Source organism: Callospermophilus lateralis, chromosome 3 (genome assembly GCF_048772815.1).
Source record: "Callospermophilus lateralis isolate mCalLat2 chromosome 3, mCalLat2.hap1, whole genome shotgun sequence".
Classification (NCBI taxonomy): Eukaryota; Metazoa; Chordata; class Mammalia; order Rodentia; family Sciuridae; genus Callospermophilus; species Callospermophilus lateralis.
In genome coordinates, this window is record NC_135307.1 from 41,573,590 (window position 1) to 41,599,034 (window position 25,445).

The following is a 25,445-nucleotide window of genomic DNA, read 5'->3' on the forward strand; positions in this document are numbered from 1 at the left end:
CTACAAATTAAAAAAGAGACATATCTACTGAGGAAGAAAAAAATCTGCATGGCAACAAATTCTGTTTTGGGGCATTATGTGTCAGATTTGATCTATACGTAGAAAGTGAACTGGAGGATATACAGGTATGTGGAAGAAATCAAGGACAGTCAATTTTAGGGTGATACATTCCACTGTATTTGATTGCCTGGATACAGGTTTAGCTGGAGATGGAAAGCTGAATGAAATAAACTGGAAAGAGGCTGTTGGCTGTCACATTGATTACTATCTTGGAGACACCAACAAAAGTTGGGAAAGTAGAGAGGCAATCCAGGGCTTCAAAGGTTAGAGCCTCCTCCTCCAACAAATGGCCCATATGAATAGTTTCATAGTATTTTATATAATATTGGCCTACAATAATCAATGGTGAACATGAAGAGTGGGTGTGTATAGGTGTAAATGTGTGTTTGTGGGTGTATGTGCACATGTGTTTCTAAAACAAGTTAGTAAGACAAAAGATTAGATTTTAATAAAACTCAATTAAAAACAAGAGAGAAGAAAAGAGATTTTTTTCCTTTACCTATCCACCCTACAAAAAACTTTGGGTCTTAAAACACAGGAAAACACTAATTTAATGAAATTCTGTGACTCAGTGATATTTTCAGAGCAAGGCTACAGAAAAACAGATGTCACCAACAATTGGGTTACTACATGAAAATCGTATCTTGATTCATACTTCTAAATTTTGTCTTATCTTGCATTTCACAATATTTATTCTTAAAAGGATAAATAAATACCTCCCCTTTTCTTGAGAAGGGATGGAGAAATTAATCTGATCAAATTGAGCCGTATATAAGACAACAATGTCTGCCAAATCGTGTAAAATTAATATAGTTAAATATTTCTGAGAACACAAAAATTATTTTAGAATCCAAATTATTCCTGATTTCTAGAAGTCTAAATTATAAATAAAAATGCTAGTTTTCCATTCTCTCTTAATTTTTCTGGGTATATATATTTCTGAAGGCACAGAAACTCTCAAAGTGGACATGAGTAACCTTTATTTTCTAGTATTGAGCTAGGAGCTCAATATACCTAGTCAAGAATTAAAGGGTTTAAATCCAACTGGATCTGGCAAGACATTAGGGAATCAGTGAGAGCTCAGCAAGGGCCGGGTCTGTTTTGTGTCTTGTGGAAGTGTTATGAGGCCCTGGCACCTGCTTGCGGGATGTGCGGACCCTTTAGAGACTTTATTCAAAGATTCAGATGTTCCTTAAACCTATGTATTTTCTATGTGTGGACAAGTAGTGTGTGATGTTCACACCCAAGTGAGGTTCATGTTCATATTTTTATTTGTATATAAGGAAATTTTTGTTTAGAGTATAAGTTAAAAATGTATATACATTAACTGCCGGACCTGTTGCTTGAGATCAGGTCACAGCATATCACAGCAGGCCTCCCAATCTTATTAATTTTACAGAAGGGCTCCTCTCCCACAAATTCAGTACTGCTCATACTTGTTAGTCAGGCGGTAGGGAAGTGCTGGTAAAGGAATTTCTTGGACATATTTCCTTACTGAAAGTGTACACTACTCAGGGTTGAATTTAATACAATCATAAAAAGAAATCTTGCAGTATCTGGCAGCTTTAGACATGCTGTCATGGTGCATATTTAAATGGAAAACTGATGTTTTAATTCAGATGAATCACCAGGATTCCTGGAACTCCAGAACACAAGAGGAACAGAGTCTGAACTTCTAGATAGACTTTTGCTACACTGGAAAATGTTCTGGAAAATATGGGCAGAAATATCATCATAGTTCCACTCAGGATTAGGAACAGCTTCTCTTTTCATTACTTGCTCATTTGAAAAGAATCAATGTTGACCATTATAAAGCGCATCAGGATCATATCCAATGATAGATGGATAATGTGATACTGGTGTTTATTTTCAAATAAATGAATATAGTAAGTGAATGAGTCAGTTTTAGGACAGATTTTGTATAAAAGCATGTACCCAAGAGTTTCTTTTAGTATAATGTTTATAATAAAGTAAATCTTTATAGAAATAACAGTTCATGGCAAATTATTATTTACAAAATATATATCCTGACATAAAAAGTTAAAGTTCATGTTGTCTAAATCTCACAAAAACAAAAGGATGTAAAAAGTGATTATATGAACTAGTAGACATAAGGAAAGCATGTAGAATGAACAGTTCAATTCATATCCTAACAATCTGTGTAATATTGTGAATGTTAGAAATAAGCAGGTTAGAAGCACTGAACTGTACTAAAAATAAGTTCTCTGTAGAGCCCTGAAACCTCAAAGTTATATCAGTAGATGGATCCTGAAGGACATTTTAAAACATCTGAAGACAGGGAAGAATGATATTTTCTTGAGAAAAAAGGATCTTTTAAACTATTGGTAAAACCAGTGGTTGGGAAGAGTACAGGGAAATGGAAACTCTTCTTGCACTCCTGCCAGCAGAGTTACAAATGTAAAACTTCTACAACTTTTTGAAGAATTATTTATCAACAAGGTATACAACCCATTTAGCTTTGAATAATATAACCCACCAAGTCGCTCAAAAAATTCTTTTTTTAATATTTATTTTTAGCTGTAGTTAGATGCAATATCCTTATTTTATTTATTTTTATGTGGTGCTGGGGTCAAAGCCAGGGCCTTGCACATGCTAGCAAGTGCTCTACTTCTGAGCTTCACCCTTAGCTCCCATCAACAAATTCTTAATGAAAACTTTTAATACTTTCACAAATATGCAAAAATACAATGAGTATACTTATTTCAGCAGCATTTAATTTTTTTTAAATGGAAACAATCTAAGCAATAGGAAAAAATGATTAAGTAAACTAATGTATATCATTGTGATATCATATTAGGAAGCTTTCACAAAGACAAGCTAAACTGATTTCTTGATAGATTATCTATGCAAGCTCCCAGTGAATAAATAACTTATCTGTTTTTGACTACTTCTGCATCATGGGTTTACAGAGTTAGAAGGGTTTACTGACTAGGACATGCTGATCATGGAGCAATGGCCAGGCTTGTATAACAATCCTGATATTTACACAAGTATCTCTAAAGTATTTCCCCCGAAGGAAATTTGGTTAAACCTTACGCATCATTGTCCTTGAAGACATTTATTAAAATTGTTATCTTCTTGAAAAATTAGATATAAATGAAGTTCAAGAAAAATAACCTATATAGAAAATGCATCTTAAACTTCAACAGGAGCAATGCTATGCAGGCCTGGCTGCTTTTATCTTGTATAACTTCCAAAGAAAATGAGACTACTCTTTATTTCTACTTTTCACAGTCTGTTTTGGATTGCAAAGTAGGAAAAGGAGAAGGAAGTGAAAAATGGTTCCTGTCCTTCTTTAGCTCCATGTCCAAAGGAATATTTAATGGGAAAGATACGAATTTACATTGAAAAATATGTTTGGGAACCACTATAAAAAACAAACTTACAAGAATATTAAAAAATTACACTTACCTAGTTTTCTCACTGGAATTATCTAAGTGGGGCACCTTTTAAATAAGGATAATTTTTCCAGAATAGGAATTTGATATTATTGAGAAAAATTTCTTAGCTTAGAAATTATAAATGAATCATCAGTTTTATTTAAACCAGAACGTGTTCTGTTAGAATTACCATAATAAGACCATCTAAGAATGGGCACTAGTAACAGTATTTGAAATTTATATTTTCTTAAGGGAAAGCAACAGTATGTCAACCCTCAATTGGCCACAAATACTAAAATAAGGAATGGACATTTACCAGCTAACTGATCAAAAAAAGTCATCAGGGAAGAACAGTGTTATGGGCTCTGCTTTAATAGTTAACCTAAATGCCTTTCCTCAACATTTAAGTTACTAATTGCTTAAGAGAGATAAAAGTTCAGCTTCCTTTTCTGGAAAGGGAAGCAGTTAAAATATTTTTGAAATCAATTTGTGTCTTTTTCATGTTTAATTTCTTTTTGGATTAGGAGCTTCATATTTCTACTTGCACAAGAATAGTTAATAGATCATCACAATACATAAGAACTAGAATATCCTTTCTTTCAAAAGAAACTAAATTAGAAACCGTAACTCGCAGTTATACTGATCGTCAGACAGTCCTTGTTTCTCCTCTCACTGTGCCAACCAAGACCCTCACGCATTTGGGGATAGTATCCCGACTTGCATGGTTCTGTGGTACCTGGGATCAGGACACAGTTCCAAAATGCATGAGTTTCAGTTGATATCGTGAAAGTTTACTGTATTCTGCTTTATTCTCATTTGTTCATTTTCACAGAAAAGACATTCATGCATGATATGTAGTTACGTAATGGGAGAGCAAAATTTGACCTAAAAAAACTTAATTCTATTACTCCAATGACTGCATTGCTCTTTCTTTTCCTGAGGAAAATGCAAAGTTAAAGAATACAAGCAAAGACAAAAAAAACAAAACCTATGGTGTTCTAGAGTTCAATGGGTTGAATTCTGAGCTAAACTCTGACCACATTATTCTCATTGAGTCAATGCAGACATCAATATAATATTTTAATGTTAATTTGATAAGAGTGTGATGCATATTCCTAGTGCCAGGTAGCTTAATACATACCTCAAAGCCAGGACTCACAGGAGACTTAAACATGAAGTTGTTAGAGCAAAGGTGCAGAATAAAGGGAGAGAAAGACAGGAAAACAATGTTATTGAAAGAAAGCAATGCATACTATTCAATAATGTTTGATATAGGTGAATTTTCAAGGAAAAGCAAAACATTATACTACACACTCGTTGTGTCCACACAGCATCTAAGTTGAAAAGTATTTTTAAAGTTTAAAAGAAACTATTGATACTGACTCATTAATTGCAAAAGCACTGCTGTTGTGAGCTGGTAGAGGTTAAAAAAAAAGACTTGATATGGTCTCAGTGATGAAAGATGGTTCTTACACCTTCTTCAAAATAAATTATATTCAGAATGAAGCATTTTTGACCTTTAAGTGAAAGATTAGGTTTTCTGCACAATAATCCATCCTCTCAATGGGAAAAGAAAGAAAAAGGTCATCAAAGTAATCAAATGTGACATAGTTGTTATCTGCCTGCAGGCAAGAATAAGCTGATGAATAATCATTATCAGTTAGTGGTTTGGGAAGTCCAGTAGTAAGAGTTTTAGTTAAGATAAATATGTCTACAGTGTATTGTCTGCTCATTTTAGAGTTCTTGTTTCCTGTCTGATTTCATTCAAAGTTGAAATGTAATCCAAAGGTAAAAGATTACTCAGAATGTTTTTCAAGAGGAGAAAGAGTACCAATGGAAAGTAGGAGACAAAGCTTGAATAAGTAGACAGCACTTACATGGTGATTTATATTGAATATATTCCTTTTTTATCTTTGTTTTCTCAAACTTTTTCAGCAGCTCTATCTGATAACAGAAACCAAATCAAAACTAAAATATGGTTGATTCTTTTTCTTTAAAAAAATGCATAATGTTTTGCAATCAGTGATTTTTCCAGTGTTGAGTAAATTACTGTGCATTCAGAAAAACTTTATTATTTGTTTTCTGAATCCCTATGTACTTATTTGTAATCTACAGCTAACCCATTTTGTTAAGACTTTGAGAGTTGTGTATATTTAGAGTGAGGTTCTGCCGAAGTTAATTGTTATCCACTACTATTTGCAAATGTTTTTTAATTGACAGAAAGCATATGCAGAACTCAAAGGCAAAAACTAAAGATTTGAATACAGACCCAAACTTGACCTTTGAGAAAAATTTAAAACATAGGTATTCTTACAGGACAGAAATCAATCCAGTTTCTCAATTTCCAAAACAAAGAGTATCCTTGATATTTACATATCTAGTATACAAAACTCAGGATTTTCCACCAGTGGGTATCCCTGAAGTCCTATTTACTCTGGGTTTTTGTCAGAATTCACCTTCAGCTAAGAGCTATTTAGCTCATTGTGGGTGACAATGGACTATGTAATATTCAATAATTCATTGGTTTCTCTAAATTATCATTTCCCAAAGTTCATTTTTTACCACAAGATATTCATAGATTTTATGAGCCACAAGGATTCAATACTTGAGTCAGCGTAGGAACACTGATTTCATAACTGCAAGCCAGCTTAGATTATGCCAATTCACATACTTCCTTCAACTATGCTCAATAACTGCAGTAGTGTACACTAGCTGACTGACCAAGAGGCATTTCCCAATCTCACTTGATTAAGATTTGTTTGTTTCCAGAATGTTTTATGGGACTGTTATTTATTTATTTATTTATACATACATACATACATACAAATAAACAATCCTCTTTTTATCTGGCTACCAAATTAGAATCACCACAGATGTCCATAGATCATCAAGGAAAAGAGAGCCACCTATTCCACTAGTAGGTAGCTGTAATATTATGTTCTATTTTTGTTTTGTTTTTTCCTTCAAGAAAAATCATATGAATTAAAGTGTTACATCTGTGGTGAAAACTACTGTGGAAAACAATGTAAAGTCTACATATTCCAGAAAGCTGTTGCACATTACTTTTAATTTGGCACTGAAAGACTTCATTCCTGATTACTGAATAATATCAGTTTTAGAACTCCATTTTCTTTTAATTCACTGAAAGGACTCTCAGAACTTAATTAGTTTTTCTGATGTGACATTTCATTCTTTGTTCACATGACCTGCCTGCCATGGAGAACCCCAATGACTTTATAATTTGCTATTTGGATAACCAGTGGTATTATTATTGTAAAATAATATTGTTGAGGTATATTTCATTTAAAATATATAAAGTGCTAAGCATAAAGCTTGATGAGGTTTTGCACATATACACACCCTTGTAACCTCTTCCTAGATCAAGATGGAGCATAATTCTAGCCTCCTAGATGGCTCACTTCTGAAACCTCCCAGTTGTCACTCCCTAAGAGGAACCATAATCTGATGTGTTTCAACATTAATTAGTTTTGTGTGGTTTGAATCTCATCCATTGAATTCCTAAGTATGTACTCATTTGTGTGTGACTCCTTTCTTTAAATATTATTTTGTGATATTCATCCATGCAGTTGGGTGAATCACTAATTCATTAATTTCACTGCTCTATCATCCATATATTCCATCTTATGACTACACCAATTTGTTTCCAGTTTTTAGCTATTATGAACAAAGATGTTAAAACCATGTTTGTGACATGTCTTTCTGTGCATCTGTCTATGACATTTCTCTTGAATATATGTGCCTACAGGTGGAACTGCTGAGTCACATGGTATGCTAATGTACAGCTTAAGAAGAAAACTTCCAGCCAGTTTTCCAAAGTTGTTGAGACCATTTACATTCTCACGAGTACTCTGTGTAAATTTCAGTTGCTCTGCATCTTTACCAATACTTGTTATTGTTTTTTTCAATGTTAGATATTCTGGTGTGATCCGATTTCATTATAGACTTAACTTTAAGTTCTCAATAACTAATGATGTCAATCACATTTTTATATTTATTATCTATTTTCCCCTGTAAAGTGCTGTTGAAGTATTTTCCTACATTTTCAATGGGATAGGCTGCCTTGCAACTTTTTTGTAAATGTTCTTTATACACTCTGGAAATGAGCAAGTACAGCATGAGAAATACTATATTTGCTTTTATAGTCTCCTAATAGTATTTTGATTAAATTAATTCTTAATTTTAATGATACCAAATTAAACTTTTTCCTTTGTTTTCAGATATTTAATCCTGTTAAAAAGGATATTTCTAACTTCTTGATTTATTCTCCTATTGTTTCCTAGAAGTTTTCAATCTAGAATTGACTTTATTTATACTATAAAGTAGGCATAAACATTCATATTTTCCATGTACAAATCTAATTGGTCCTAAATATTTGTTGAAAAGACCATCCTCATCTAATAGCAGTTCTACCCCAGGTATAAATCAGTGGGCCAGAATGTGCATGCAGGTTCTGGATTCTATTTCACTGGTTAATTATTTTGTCCCTATGTAATACCACATTGACTCAGCACTTTATACTGGAACTTTATGTCATACTACCTTGTCTTAGTGTGGCTTTATGTTTGGCAATCCTCCAATTGTGTTCTACAACAGCACTATTGACAGTTAAAGCTGGATAATTCATTGTGCGAGGCTGCCCTGTATGTTGGCTTTTCTGTGACTGGTCCATCAAATCCTGATTGCTTTGGTTGTTCTTACTTTCCTTTTAATAGTTTTTTGTTCTGTCCTGTCATATTTTATTCAGATTTTATAATTGTTACTGTTGGGACAAAGGATGTGATATACGATTTTCCTTTATACTAGGGGCAAAAGTTCTGCATCAGGTTCTGAACATTTTGCCTAACATTAAGTCTCAAAAGCTTATTCTCAATTGGTTTTCACTCTTTTTAAATATTATAGGAATTATGGAAGTAAAAATTAAAAGATGGCTAAAGCAAAGAGAAATGATAGGATCATTTAATCCCTACTTCTACAGATGTCCCATTCATAAAATTTATACAATCTTGATAAGTATACCTAAAAATAAAGGTACAATATATTAGTATATCTTCCTTAAGGATGTATTGAGATTTTCTTTTGTTTCCTTCTAATACTGGTGATTTTTACAAAAAGAATTACATTCCCAAAGAGCTATTATATGATAAATTGACTAAATTTTGGATTTCCTTAGAAGATGGATTGCTTTATGGTTTCCATAAAGGATACAGTTTACTGCTAAAGTTGATGACAGATAAAGCTTGTCATATGATCTATGTTATAGTTTTTCTATGTTAGCATTATAGAAATCTGAGATTCAATGTATGTGCCAAAATTGGATAAATTAATAAAACAGCAATGTCTTACTCCATATGTAAAATAGGTTTTATAGTCAATATAGACAATTATGTCAGAAAATTTCATTTCTTATATTTGAGAAAGAATTTACACACTTATCAGTCTTAAACAATTGATGGCCTACCAGAATTAATGAGAAATACTAATCTTCAAATAAGTCATCATCTTTTTCAGAAATGAATATATTATTTAGTATATAGAGAGTCAAAGATTTTACTTTTGTTGCCATAATATTACCTCTTACCAGACATGCACTATAAAAACTTTTAGACTATAGTTAGTGGCCACTTATATCTTCATTAGGGCTGAAATCAGGACATATTCATTGCACTCCAAGCATGCCTGGATAGATAGCAGGGTGGTTTTGTCCCTACAGAAAGTACTCAAGAAATAATGGGAACAAAGGTAATAGGAAAATAGGTGTCACACTTAGTGTTTCCTACTTTCTTGGAAATTGCATAAAAAAGACACTTAGACATTCCCTAGGGCCCAAAAGGCTTTGATGCATGTAAAACATTAGCTTAAGAGTCAATATGTCAAGAGTATCCCAAACATTTCCAAGAGCATTTTCTCATTTAAAGTTTACATAAAGGACATTTTATACAAGCTTATGAAAGCTTATGATACTTTTTCAAAGTATCATAGCCTCAGCAATTCCTCACATCATAAAAAATCTCATTTTATCACAACTTTACAAGCATTTGACAAAATGGTTAAAATCTGATTTTTAAAACTATATTTTAAGCATTCTATTTCAAAATTTTTTTCATTCATCAGTGAAACACTAATGAATTTCAACATTTTATGTAAAATACAGCTTGTAATCAAGTAATTCAAATAATTAAATAATTATTTAATTTGGTTAAATAAAGCAATTAGATAATTTAATTTGAAGATACAAAAATTTGTCTTAAAGATGATAGTTACATAACCTAAATTACATTTACATATAAATTATATATTTATACTTATACATTTTGATTTGATTATTAGTCAATTTACACCTATAAAACCTAAATTACAGACATGTGATGTCTGAAGTACATGTATACATACACAAGCACACGTGTATATATAAATGTGTATATATGCATGTGTATAGGCTTATATACTGTATAACTGAGATAGGATAAAAGGAAATGATACTTAGCATTAATTATCTAGATTTTAATCTATTCTGATAATGAAGACTAGAGCTTCAAATTTCTCATAAGGTTTTAATTTTTAAAAAATTTCTTGGTAAAATTGAAAAAAAAAGACATAATTAGTTTTCAATTTTGTTTCATTAACTTGTTTTAAAATGTCTATCTTATACATTATAACTCTCTAGGACTAAATTTAAAAGCAAAATTAACTGCTGGAAATTGCAAAATCATCACTTGCAAAATTCAAACTCAGAGAACTTCTGATCTGGGAAGGTAAAATGACAGTTATTATGAAAAATAAATTTTGATATAATTCTTTTAGACAGGATATTATTTCTTCCAATTAACAAAAATTTATAGAATAATATATAACCAGAAACATACATTCTGAAAAACTACAAAAATATATTTTTCTGACTATTGGTGGGATTTGATACCCATCTTCCCAGAATAGGTTCACTTAAAGAAGGGTCAAAAGTATGTGAGGCTTCCACCAACAAAGCCCAAGGATATGTAGTTTTTCTCTGGACAAAAATAAGCATTCATTTAAAAATATCTAGTTTGTTCTACAATAAAATATAAGTAATATAAGGATCAGAATAAAATATTTTCCACACAATGAAGCAATTCATACAATTTCTTATAGATGTCTTCAAAATTTATTCCCTCTCTTAACTTCAAGAGAGACTTAAGCTAAACTACATGTTTTAGTAATTTTTTCTCTCTGATTTTGACAATTTTAATAAGTTCTTGTAATAGCCATTGGAGGACAGGGGAAGTAAATTTGGGAAATTTAAAGCCTCAAACCATTACCTCATTTCAGAATAATGTGTTTTGTTTTAAATAATCAATGTAATTATCAAAAATTTTATTTTGTTTTGAATGCCTAGAAAATCTAAATTTAACTTTCTTAAATTATATCCCATCTGATTCAAATGTATGATATATCAAGGTCATTGTACTGTCATGTGTAACTAATTAAAACAAATTAAAAAAAAAAGAATACTTAAGCTATATCCCTAAGATATTTTAGAGCTAATAGAAATATATAAACTATTAAGTACTATTTTTTCAGAAAATTTGTCAATCAGTGTCTGTTTAAACTCACATAAATACTAGTAACGTCAAGCAATAAGACTTTAATGTTTTCATAAAAGCAAATTTCAAATTTTCTCCCGAAATTAACATTCAGCTATGCCACAAATGAATAATCTATAGAGAAGAACATCTTTCATCTCTGGTTTCCAAATTTTGACAAAGTATGTTTTGCAACATTAGCACATTAGTTCATGCTGCTCTGGCCCTATGACCATGATGAAACCTCACATATTTTATAATTTCACTAAACTCAGATAAAAGCAAACTCCAAGCTGTTGGCTATTTCATGAAGCATTGACCAATCTACAGCACAGGCCCTGAAGAAACAGAGCCATTAACACCCTGGCTGTGTCCTCCCTCCCAGCACACTGTCTTGAATTGACACTGTTATCACAATGTCCCACAGATTTCTTGTGTAAATGGGGAAATGGATAAACAGGAGGACATACCAGAAGGGGCTCATCAGGGGCACTGGTAGAGAGCTCAGCAGAGGATGTGCGGATGGTGCTGAGCCCAGTGAGGGAAACATTTGAGAGCCTTCTCCGCCTCACACCACTGCAATTGTTGGGAATTTTAAATGCACATCTCTTATGGTAATTCAGACCACATCCTGGAAAGAAAAAATAAAAATAGCTTTTGTTCAACTATAAATTAAAAGCTGTTCCATTAGTTGTAAATTAGAAATTTATCAAAATAGCGCAGCTTCTGTTTTTCTTAATGTTATTTAGAAATTCAGATTTTCTTCTGAGACTCCTGATTTTTCTCCCCAATTTGTGAATGGACTGTGAATTCTGATTTTATTGGACAATATCAGCAACTCCTCTGCTTATCATTTTTTAATGTTTTGCAATATAATGAATCTGAACATTGAGAAATCCAGCATCAATACTGAGAGTTGATTATCTCAGTCCCTTTTAGCTGCCTGCCCCAAGTTCAAATGCGGGTGGACACACAGAGGGAAAATTAATCACAATATATTATAATTTGGGGACTACAATGATTTGCACTTTAGTTCTATAACTTGCTTTTTTCTATCTGACCTTGAACGAATTACTTCACCTCAATTTCACTGTCTGTGAAATGGAGATAATAATAACTGCCTTGTAGAATTATTAAGAAAATATGTAAAATGCTTCACATGCTGGTTTCCACATGGTGGGTGATTGATAATTGGAAGCATATTTTCCCACTAAGGGAAGTATCACTTTCCTTTCAATATTTCTTCTATTCATATTCCCCATGCAGCTGGCATCCATGACTCAGAATTTTCCACGTATCACACAGCAGGCAGACAATTTTTCACAAAATACACTTTGGATAGAGTTTCTTCTAGATCACTGTCTGAACTGCCCTCCTCACAGACAAAATTTAAATAGTTGTGGAGCATTTATTTTTATGTAAAATCTCAAAGCCTTGGTCATATTGGCCAAGGTTCAAAAAGCTCTATCCTCCCCAATCCACAGGAAACAGAGGATGAGTGGTTAAGGTATTAAGATGTTATCATGGTATCCAGTTACTCTGAACTGTGTAGTTCAAGAAGTTCTTTCCACAGAGTACAATAAAACTAAGCACTGGTATAAGAACTCCGATTTTAGTTCCAATCTATCCAATTTGATAGCAGGGTGACCTTGCACAGTTTGGTTAAACTTCTGAATCTCTGCTCATTTCACTGTTTGCTATTCCAATTTCTGGCTTCCTTAACATGAAAATTTTATTTTAGTCTGTTGCTAAAAGACCCAATAAAACATAGGGAAGAAATATTTCCACACCATACAGAGGGAAAGATGTTCCCAGATTAGGCCAGGTATATTAAAGACAGGATATTTTTTTTAAAAAAATGAACAAAACAGACTTCATTCACCCCCAAAATATTTGGAGAACACTTCTGAGGGACAGAAGACACTATTGTAGAGGGCACAGCCTAAGAAGACAGCTCTAGCATGTATTCAACTTGGTGGGGAAAGAAAACAAATTACCTTCACATTTAAGGCCTTGACGCACCAGCCCCCACAGCATTTCTCCGCAGTGATCACAGAAGGCTGGAGCTCTGTATGAATGAACAAAGAGAGCATGGGGACGAATCTGAAAGTCTTCAAAGGTGGCGGAAGCTGTAGAAACAGTAACATTGAAAAAGAAATTGAATGGGCCCGCAAATAATAATTATGCAATGTGTAAGGAGCATCTGCCATAAATATGCTGGGACTCATTAAGTTGCTGGCTATACAGAATAGCAACCATTGAATTCTTAGTCATGTCTGCTTGCAACTGATAAAGAGCTATAAGGGGCACTAGCCATAAGCATGCTTACCAATCACTGGTTGCAATTGGTAGGGAGCACAGCTCCATGGACAAACGCAAAGAACAAGCCCACTTGCAATTACATCACCTCACTGGACATAACCAATGAACACTGACTTTCACTGGGTGTAACCAATCACCAACTTACACCACCAACTTGGAACTGTATTTAAATTGCTAGTCCTGCCACATTGAAGAGATTTGCTCCAAGGACCTTAGTGAGACTGGCCACCTTGCTGTCCATCCCTGGACTGACTCCACCACTCCCTGATGTCCAGCCATCAGCTGGAGAGAACCACCAGACAAGGACAAAGTCTGCTCTTTGGCTAAGAAAAGTCGTGTGGCATAGGAGGTATTTAGGGGCTCATGGTTGTCCTAGGATTGTGGGATTTACTTATAGTGTTTATTTAGTGTTCACTGAATGCTAGTTGGGGTGCTTCCACACACTCAACAATTTTTGCATTAATTGTTTATATTTGATGATTGGTGCAATCAAATATATCCTTGCACTTAAAGACAATCTGCCTCTAGTAATGATTAATAGGGCAGTTCCCAACACAAGGTCATAAGAATGCCAAGTATGAACACAACACTAGGCAAAGGTAGAGTAGTTAATTTCTAATTTCAGCCATTTGATTTTATTCTTTCCACCCACAATTTTACAGGTGGTGGCACAGCAACTTCTCTCGTCTCCTCTTGCTGTTTGACAAATTTTCAGGCTACTTTGAAAATAGTTAAAATGCCAGGAGAAAGAATAACTGGAAAGATGAGTCAACCCGATTTACAAAGACCTGATAGTTGAAAATATTTTGTTTTTTCTCTCTCCAAATGACTAAGAAAAGTGTTCAGAAATATGAATAAGAAAGGGCTGATGAACTGGATTCAGACACATCTGAAAATAATGTATTTGAGTAGAACCATGAAGAGGGTAATTAGAGGGCAGGGACAATCGGGAGACATAAGAAATCTGAACAGCCTCTTTTTAGAGGGATAGAGCTGTTTGAATTCTTGGACAATAAAGCCAAGCATTAAACTCATGACCTATCTATAAGAAACCTTGCAGCTTCTTTATCCGCATGCCAAACAGAGGGATTTAATACACGTACTGATAAACTGTGGGCCACTCTGCGAAATATACTCAGTAACCTACCTTCAAGCCTTTAGGCACTTTTTGTTATTTCATATTGTTCCATATTCCCTCTGGTATTTAAATAGAACACTGAAACCTATTTGTTAAATTTATACTTTCCTACATAATATATTTATTATATTATAGAAGTGGCTTATGCTTTTCATGGTTGTTCAAATAGAAAAGTATAAAGAATTGAAAGTGAAAGAGCAGCCCTTCCTCTCATAGTTCTAAGGGATAGGTGTGGATCTTTCTGGACCAATTTGCATGCAGAAGCCTGATACTGGGGCTGCACAGTGTGGTGTGCAGAGTGCCCACCGGCAGTAGAAGAGATAGATGAAACATTGCTACTGCATGAGTGACACTGTACTTCATCATCAAGAGCCTCAACTTCTCATACATAAAACGAGAAGATTTGGGCTGACCATAACTTCTCTAGGCCCCAAAGCTGAAACTTCCACTAATGTTATAACAGAACCAAGTGCACTTCATTTACAATTTTATTCCAAGAGAATTATTGGGCAAAAAACAATTCTACTTTCCTTTCTCTTCCTCCTCAATTGAAATAAGCTTGGGAAATTGCATATTATATTTCCAACTTCTAGATTAATAGTATTATAAATAATGCTTATTCTAAGAAAATCAGCAGAACAGGTGTGGTTTGGTCAATTATCTACTTGGGTGGTTACGTCAAAATTTGTGTAATTTATGGAAGGCTAAATTCTCTTTAAAACTGGTCCTTCAAACACATATACAAAATCCGTTCTTAAAATATCAAGGAAAATTTAACAGTTTGTGCTAACCATTATCTCCTAACTTCTCCCCTCACCCTCAAAATCACCCCTCAGGACCAAACAACTATGACAATACTATGACAGTAATTAGTTGAATAATTATTGTAGTTTTCAAAATAAGGAACACTAGAATGTGACAATACAAATACCATGCTGCATTCCAACATTTTTGGAATTAATCAGGAAGAATATAAATAATTAATCTGAAGATTTTCAATGACACCCCCCCTCCAATTTCTGTCAGGTAAATTTGTTTTTTTCTTTTTTTGAAGGGGATTAACATTCATAAGCAGTTAGCACCCTTGACTTATGTTTAAATGCCATGTTTCTAAAGTTCAATTTTAATATTCTCCTGTTAATTTTAGAATAATTAAATACATTTTTTAAAATAAAACTACCAAGTGTGGTGAGGTTTTACATCCATTTGAAATCAAAGCACAACATCCATTCATTATGAATTTACCTGTTCTGCACCCTGGGGGAAATCAGCATTAGCTGAGTATATGCATGCCGTCTTGCCTAATCACAAAATTGCACTTCAGAGATAATCACTTAGCACAGGAAAACAAAGTGAATGCTGTAATTCCATTTCATTTAAGTTAGGGAATCAAAATGGACAGATAAGAATAGGAATATTAAAGTGTCTTAGAGATTCCAAGAAGGGAACAATGTGCTATCTGTCAGTCTGTCATAATCAATCAGCCAACCTAAATTAAAACCATATGACAGGGCAACAAACTAAACACAATGGGCCTCTTATACTGGTATTTGTGTCTCTTTGATTTGCTCTATTCACAGCCTATTGTTATACTCCAGTGTGCAGGAGAGGAGAAAATGACATGCTTTCCTTAGTCACTGAGCATTTGAAACAGGTAATTGAGCCCAAAACCCTAATATAATCAGTAGTTCTTTTAAGGTACATTATAAATTGTTGCACAAAATGGAGTAAACTTGTTAGCAGTACAGAAGAAATGAGGCTTCCAAAACAAAATAAATATTCTCTGGAGGTCAAAATTATTTGCATAATAAAATAAAATAACACCAGATATTCCAAGATTTTCAGTAATTTACTTCTTTTCACTGGCCATTTGGCCAGTTTGAGAGAAACATTAACTCTTTCTGGCAATAACAAGTGGGACTGGTGTAACAGAAAGACGCTTCTGTGAGCATCACCCCATTCAATTCTCCACAAGCAATCTAGGAGGTAGATATCATCACCCCAGTTTTACAGAAGAGAAAAATGAAATGCAGAAATTAAGTCATCATGCTGGGAAACAGAATCTGGACTCTGCCAGTCCTGACATCGGAGTCACACACTCTTCTAAACTACTGTGACTCAAATGGTTGCATTTATTTGACCATTAAAACATTATGGATTATAAGGTGTGACTTTATTTTATGGATATCTTGGAAATATTTTTACAAACATTTCAGTTAATATAACACATTGCCTATTGTACCATGTGTCCTTACATCAGAGATGTTAAAAATTCTGGGTGTTGAGAAAATGAGAGACCCCACAAAATAAGGTATGGAAAGAAATTATTTCAGTTCAAGATAAATTCTTAAAATATGCATCCTGCTAGATTCCACATTTATACCCCTCCCCTCTAATCAACTTGGAATTAATTTTTTACAAAAACGAAAGTTAATACACACTTTATAGCCAGTTGGCACTCTATGTCCACAGCATAACCAGGGTTGCCACCTTGAACTGGTAAATCTGGCCCAAAGCAAAATATTTTGAAGTTTTTTAAAGCTCTGAAACCTTGTTGAGGGAATATTTGTTTTGCCATAGAAACTAGAATACTGAAAGTACCTTTCAGAAACCAGTCTTCCCACACAAATTCACATACGCAATGTTTTAAGATATTCTGTGGATAAAAGTCCACATCTGCTTTAGCCTACTATGGTTCATCTGCATTCACACAAAGACCTCAACACAAATCATTTGCTATTGCATAAGAGCTCTCACTAGTAAAATGACATTCATAATCAGTTTATTGCATTTGTGAATATCAAAAGTTACCAAGAAGTTATTTATATAAGGCACCTATTCTTCTGTAACTTCCAACTACACTCATAGATCTAAAACCCAGCCTCAAAGGCATTTTCTTGTCTTTCTAAGTCAACTCATGTAGGCCAACAAGTCCTAATAACTGCAAGCATAGAGGTAATTTGTACCATGTTTACTTAATCTATGAAGATATACTAGGTAATGCAGCATATGTTGGGAAGAGAATAGTGACTAAGGAATGTGCTGTTGAGGGTTGAAAGTCAAAATGAAAATGACAGTCCCATCAATAATAATATAAAATGCAGAATGGAAACAGCAGCAGAAAGGTGGCTGAGTGGGTGGGGGTCTGTTAGGGAACACTTTATTGAGGTGGGGTACTTACTGTACAGAATCTCAAAGGGTGAAAGGTGTTTTGAAAGTGGACAAAGGGATAAAGAGGAACCATCTTTAAATAGTCTCATTTTATTTTGTTATGGATTATTTATAGGATTGTTTAAATGTTTCTTTATAATTTTTATGGCTTCTTGATACCTCACCTTTGGTACACCATCAGGAGAGTCAGCAAGAGTGCCTCACACTGTCCAAGAGGCATGTGATCAACTCCATGTGATCAGAGCCCAGGTATATGACATGCTTATAGGATTAAGTATGCACACATCTACAAGTCCTCCTAATTACTGAATACACATACCTACACCAGGAGGCTGGTACTATTTTCCTGCACTAGTCACAGTCTCTCTAGGCCACCCTGTATCATATTTTCCCTTCATGCAACCATTGTTCAAATTAACTTATATTTCTGATTTTTGTTATACCTTTAAAAATCTAGAGTTGGGAAGACCCCATAGCTTTCCAACAACAAGAACGTTTAATGGACTCTTGTTGAAATACTTGCAACAGTACCTTTCAGAGATGGTTGGAGAAACAATGAACAGAATCTCCAGATGTTTGACTGAACATTTTTCCAGAAAAACATTAGTGAGGTACATTGGTGGGAACTTGGAGGGACTGTGAATATATCAACCCAGGGATCATAGCAGTCAAGAGAAAAAACACAAAATGTCTTTAAATATGTTGGTCAGACAGCTCAGAGAGTTCTGGGAAATTATAAGTGTGTGGCCAAAGACATAGAAAGAAAAATAGATAGGTAGATAGACAGACAGACAGACAGATAGATAGTCAGTCTCCAAGAGGAATAAAAAAGGTCTCACAAGCCAGACTGATCACATAGTAAAAAGTTATCCTAATAAGCAAAAAGCAGGGTAGTACCCAGATACAGAGATATAAGTGCCCCAGGACCTCTCAGCAGGTTCATTTTCTGAAAGGGAGCATACCCATCAGAGAAGGGGCAGCATGGAGTCAGGCTGAAGGCACAGAAATGGCCCTGGCCAGAGACCCACTGGTGGAAGGCTCCTGGAAGAAAGAAGGGAAAGGCACAGGCTCAGAAAAAGCTGCAACACAATGAAAGGCTTCCAGCTGAGAAAAAGTTAGGAAGATAGAGGCCTGGCTCAATGCAAACAGAGACAGAAAAAGCCCAATAGTTTCTTTTCTATTTTTTCTAACAAGGTAGACAGACCATTTTTAAACTAAAAAGAAGAAAAAAGAATGCTCAGAAAGAAAATGAAAAGGGATGAATGAACAGTCCTATTCTTCTGTAAGAATAAAAAGTATTTTAGTAAGAATGGAGAAGTTTAGTAGGAGAATAAGGAAGAGAGTTAGCTCTACTGAATATCAAAATATTCTATAAAATTATGATATTTAATAATAAATAGTGGTCATTAAGATGAGAGGGGGGTAAGATATCACTAGGAGGACAGAATTGGTAACCCAGAAATCTATCCTACACATGAATTTAAAGTACAATATTTACAGAGGTACATATCATCTAAAATATAATTCAAGTTAGTAACAATTAGCACCCTGAAGGAAAATACAGTGGAGAATTGTGTTTCTTATCCTATACTAATTATCAAATGATAAAAATGTTAGATAATCAAACCATGTTAAAAGTAGAAGGAAAAAGTGAACAGTTATCAAGTTTCTGAATGGAAAACTACTTAGAAAACAATAGAAGTTTGTAAATCTGCAAAGTGATGGAAGAAATCAAATAAGAAAGATCCATCAGACTGATATGTAGCAGGCATCATAAGTGCAATGGCCTAAGAACCATATAACAGCCTCTTTTACTTAGTGTAGTTACAGCAGGTTTATTTATAATAATTATATATTCCAGGTCACAGAAAGCTAATTATATTTAATGTTTTCAGGTATATAGAACATAATCACTAACATTCAAGGAGTGATCCCTATGCAATGTTAGAGACCAAGCATGCGGGTGACAAGGCCTGGGTTCCATTAGGAAAATTAAGAAAGTTAATATACCTGTTCAGAAAGAAAGAAATTCCTTTTCTCCCTTCCTTCCTTTCTTTCTCTTTCTCTCTCTTCCTTCCTTCCTTTCTTCCTTTCTTAAATCAGAGGCAAGATGCAGGATAGTAGGAGTGCTTTATCATAAGGCTAAAACCCCATTCAAGAAGTAGTTTAGGATCTACTTATGTAACCAGAGAGCTGTAATTAACACATAAGAGATTTCTTTCTTTCTTTCTCAGGAAACTAAACTCTGTGGCTACTATAGGAAAAGATTTCTAGGGTAAATGGGTTAATATGGATAATTATTATTTAATAATAATAATAAAATAAAAAATTAAAATAGCGACATAACAGAACTCTACATAACTAAAGGAAGACAAGTATAAAATGGAATTATTTTATGCCATCCCTCTCCATTCAGAGAGGCTGGCCAAAAACAATTCCTTGGCATACCTTTTGCTCCAACCATTCCTGGCATGTGCTACCCTGAGTTCCACACAAATCCTTGCTTCTGTTTTGCACCCCATGTGTAGCTAATTCCTACACATCCCATACCTCAGCTCAGTGTCACAGGCACTGGGAAGACCCCTGGGATATACCCACCCTCATTTGAGGTAAACTGTCCTCTTCTCTGTTCTATAGCTTTCTGGGCACACTTCTATCATGAGGTGCATTAGTATACTGCCACCCCTTGCTTATCTGTTTACACCTGACAGAATAGATTGCTGGAGGATGCAGACCACCACTTCTCTGAGCATATATGCACATACTAAAGTGACCAGTTAATGCTCATGCAGAATGAAGCAAGCCATGCCTTTAAAACTCATGCTGTTCAGCTAAGTTATAAGTTTCCACTTGCCATTGAATCCTAACAATCTGAAAATACAGTGTTTCAAGTTCAAAAGCAAAGTTCATCTGAATCATAATTCAGATGACATTTTAAAAGGCTTCTAGGAATGCTTTCCAGAGATGTCCTCACAGGTGCCTTTTGACTCGAAAGGCAGTATGGTGTAGGTAAAGATGAAAAGCATAGACTCAGTGCCAGAGCAGACCTGGGCTCTAATCCTGGTCATAGCAAATGGGTGATTATGCATAAGTGACTTCACCTCTCTGAGCCTCCATCTCCCTCCCGGAAAAGCTTGCCTATTGAAACTTACTCTATTAGAACATAAAAGAGAACACAAAATTGGACTTATAAGAGAAACTATCATCCAAAGTTCTTAGCAAAATGTTGAAGAATATGGACTTTGAAGTCAGAAAGACTTAAGATTTAATCCCAGTTGTTTATTAATATTATTTATAATAATTATTGTCATGATCATCAATATTAACACAGGGGAATACTGCCTTTAAGTTTATTACCAATCCAGGACACTTAAAAACTAAGGGTTTTCAAAACGATCATTTGTTCCCTCTAGTAACTATAAAGAGTATCTTTCTTCTCCAAAGGAAATTGCTTTTCTATCTAGTGTTCTGGTTAACACTAATTAAATGGAGCTCAGTCTATAGGGCTGTGTCTAGTTCCTTCCTTAAAATGAATCAATTAACAGTTGGGAATTGCAGTGGAGAAAGAAGGGTCACCATATCCTGATGTGACTGAATGACAAATGCCACAGCTGGAAAGAGATTAGAGAGCATCTCAGGTCAAGAAAGAACGTAAATGGTGGCCCCATGTGTCCAACGTAGAGGAAAAAGAAAATTAAGTAAAAATGTCATGGAGTCAAATTCTAGTTAATGAGTACAAGCTCTGCAGGCACCCTGAATAGAGGGAAAGAAAGGTCAAATCTGTTTCTTAGAAAGCTCCATCGTGTACAGAAGACTTTATACCTTTAAAAGGATAATGATCTAATTTACATGAGGAACACCAGCATACAAATTACTCTTTAGACTTCTTATAAGAGGCTAGTAGACAAAGACTAGGTGCAGTATTATACAGAAATATTCTGGCGGGCAGCAGGGTTTCTTGGGACAAATAACATCATTGTTGTCAAATACATTTGCATGTAGAGATGCCAGACTGAGGTTCTGTATGCTTTGCTTCATAAGGCTCACTGCACCTTTTATAAAATCAGATATTTAGTTTTGAGCCATGAACAACAAAACTCTTTAAAGCTGTGACATCAGCTTGGTGTTCCCCCTTCTGAAGACACCACAGTTCAGCAATTGTTAACCAGTTCCATACCAGCTACCTGCTGTGTCTCGGGGACACAGTGAGGAGGACCCAGTACTGAGGGACTCCCTGCAATCTTTACAATGAGCAAAGATGACTGATTCAGATGGTCTATTCCGGTTCATTAGAATAGCAGCTTCACTAATTAAAAACCTGAGTCTATGCTTTTTAGTCAGGTCTACTGAAATATAATTCACATAAAGTTAAATTTTGTGATGGCTAAGTTATTTGAAACCTGGGGACTTTATTGTTGAGAACAATTTCCTTTTTAAACAATGGATAGTAGTGTATGACTTTTAGATTCAGATAACATGGCACCCTTGCTATTTTCACCTACTACTTATGAGCTGCAAGATCTCATTTTTCTTATATTTGAAATGGGTATAATTATTAAAGGATAGTTGTCAACAGCATTTAATGAGAAAATGTCATACTGTAATAGTCCACTATGGCACAATATGGTACACATTTTTTAAATATGCATGGGTAGATTTATAATAAACTGGCATATAAAAACTTTGTCATAATAAATGATTGCTAATACTTTATTTTTCTTATGTTTTTCTACCCTCATGTTATTTACTGATGACACACAATAGTATTTGCAATACACATTTCTTATGTAGCTTATTCTGTCCATATCCATTGGAGTTCATTTGTTTAAAAGTTATGTATAAATATTACAGGACTACAACAGTGTGATTTCATGTTTTGCTTATCTTTCATTATTAAGAATAATTCTTAAATTACTATTTATAAAGGGAAAGTTTGTCCTAGCTAACCTTCTGTTAAATATTAACAAGCAGATCATAAGTTGAGAAAAACTACACCCAGGTACTGAATTTTAATTCACAGTTTTTGTTTGTCTGTTTATTATAAGTTTTGGGTTTTATTCTTCTGAATAGGGCCCATTACCTGGTATTTCATGTGCTCAATAGATATTTAATGAATGGATGAATGAATTTCTCTATATTTCTCAAAGAAACGTTTTTCATTCAACAAGTATTATTGTTGCCAGGACAAACACAAGTTTATTTAGCACTTACGATACATGGAAAACATTAACCAAACATTACGATGATGATTACTTGGTATGACCTCCACTTATTCAACTTTTTAAACATCCTTGATGTTTTCATAATTTTTTTGTGTTGGTCTTGGGGTGTGTTTAGGTTCATATCTTTTTTTAAAAATATCACAGTGGCATAAACAAGAAAAATGTGTTACCCTCTCTCATGAAGAGGTAGGCAGCTCCATGCTGCTTATTGCTGCTCTGGGAACTCAGGTTCCTTCACTGGATCATCCTGAGACCTCCTTAGTTCTAGGCAGCATGACAGGAAAAAACAGGAGATCGTATCAATAAGGAAGGTGGAAAAGAATAAATATGGAAAGGCAAACAGTCTCTTTCACAGTTAATTTTTGATTGCCTTAATCATCACTGGGGCCAATTCAGGAGTAGGTTTGGCTTTGCTAAGCGCAGGGTACAACTGAGAAAACCAAGATATTTGTAGGAGTAGATGAGGCACAGGAAAATGAATACACAGAATACCCAATGAAGCTTGGATTTAAAGTGGGGTATGAGCTGGAGAGTTAATTTGGGAACCATCAGCTAACACCAGAAAGCCAGGTGAACCATGAAGTCCTCTAGAGTTTAATTTCTAATATGGTGTCTTCTAGTCACATGTGGCTCGTTACCATTTAAGTTTATTAGATTTAATGAAATTAAAAATTCAGTCCCTCAATCACACTACCTACAAGTTCTCAAATGCCACATGTGACCAGTGGCTACCACATTTGAGAACACAGAACAAATTTCATGATTGCAGAGAGTGGCAGTACCTGGTACTGCTCAAGGGAGAGAGTTTAGCAAAGAAAAGTGGATCCTGGTCTGGTGTAGCAGATAGTAAATAAGTATAGAAAAATCAGTATCTAAGTTAAGTTTCATTTACGACTGTTTTATTACTATTACACTTACTAACATAAGCTAACATTTATTGAACATTTATTTTAATCAGATTTAGTGCAAAATAAAATATTATCTATTGTACTTAACCCCCAAAACTCACAAAATAAGTACTATTATTATCCCCATTTTATAGAATATTGAACTGAGGCTTTGAATGTGGACAAAACGGCTACCAACAAACAGCAGGTAGGTTCTGGAGAATAACGTGGATCAATCTGAATCCAAACCTACATATGCATATTCCAAGTAATATTTCAAACATATTAAGTTTGACTTTTCTTATTCTTTTCCAGTATTGCTACTTCATTTTCATTTTCTGTGGTGATATTTCATTTGCCAAAAACTTTTTGAATAAAATTGAATACAGTAATAATACAGGAAGTTCATTATGTTTCTTAACTTCGGTCTGTGTCTCATATATTTAAACATGATGCTATTGATCAGTTGGCTAATTCCCTATTATTTTTAAAAGGGTACTTTTACTTTTAAAATATTTTCTTCTAATTTTTTATTGGTTATAATTAGTTACACATAACAACAGAATGTATTTTGACACATCATACATAATGGAGTATAACTTCTCATTCTTCTGGTTGTACATGATATAGGGTTACACTGATCGTGTATTCATATATGCACATAGGGTCATAACATCTGATTAATTCTATTATCCTTCCTATCCTCATATCCCCTCCTCTACCTCATTCCCCTCTGTCTAATCCAAAGTACCTCTATTCTTCCCTTTTTTAAAAAATTCATATATATATATATATATATATATATATATATATATATATATATCTCATTAATTAAAATATATCACTAATTAAAAATAACTATAAATAAATAGAAGAAATATCAGTAGAATAAAGGAAAGGGAACAGAGGAGGTAGGAGAGAAAGGAAAGGGGAAGTACTGGGGACTGAATTAGAGAAAATTAAATTCCATGTTTGTACAATTATGTGAAATTGAGCCCCAAAATTATGTATAACTTGTGATACACTAATAAATTTTTTAAAGAGGAACTTTTATTTCTAATTTTTAATGTTTGTTTGAAATAAATGTTGAAGTTATGAATGATCACAAAATTCACGACATATTATAAAAATTAACTTATTAATAATACAAAATTTTATACCTAGAATAAATTAATAGGTTATTTTGTATTATTCTTTCACAAGACTGTGGATCCTATTTTTTCCAAAAATTTTATTTAAGAGTTTTACTTTCATAAAGCAAAAAATAATATAGCACTAATTTCATGTCAATTCTGAATTCAGATATTTTGGGGATTTATATACAATTTTAATACTACCTTGATGATTCAGGGCAAATTATTGGCATCACTCCATCTCAGTAAAAGTTTTATCACTGCATCAAGTGAATAATTAGTGCTCAAAAACATTTAGCATTCCAATAGTGGATATGATCCATGGTTTTCTTAGATTGTCTTTTTCAGACTTTGGTATTAAAATTCGGTTAGGTTTGGGTAATTTATTGGACAAGAGTTCCTAATTTTATGTGTTGTGGAATAGATTCTGCTTAAGCATTTCACAGAAATTCCACCTAAAGTTTCTGGCACAATGTTCTTTTATTTGGGGGGACAGCGGAAGAGTTGGAAAGTTAATACATTTTAAATTTCAAT

General features: G+C 34.0%; 1 protein-coding gene across 3 annotated transcripts in view; it reads right to left on the reverse strand.

The window, feature by feature from the left end:
• Positions 1-25,445, reverse strand: part of Prkd1 (protein kinase D1) — a 308,764-nt gene that overhangs the window by 63,104 nt on the left and 220,215 nt on the right. For 2 of the 3 annotated variants that reach the window (XM_076848193.2, XM_076848195.2), the window contains exons 3-5: positions 13,036-13,167; positions 11,509-11,669; positions 4,603-4,626 (exon numbers count right to left, since the gene is read on the reverse strand). In XM_076848193.2, the coding sequence (XP_076704308.1) occupies positions 4,603-4,626; positions 11,509-11,669; positions 13,036-13,167 (317 nt within the window). The remainder of the gene's footprint in view (positions 1-4,602; positions 4,627-11,508; positions 11,670-13,035; positions 13,168-25,445) is intronic. The other variant, XM_076848194.2, reaches the window with a different exon arrangement.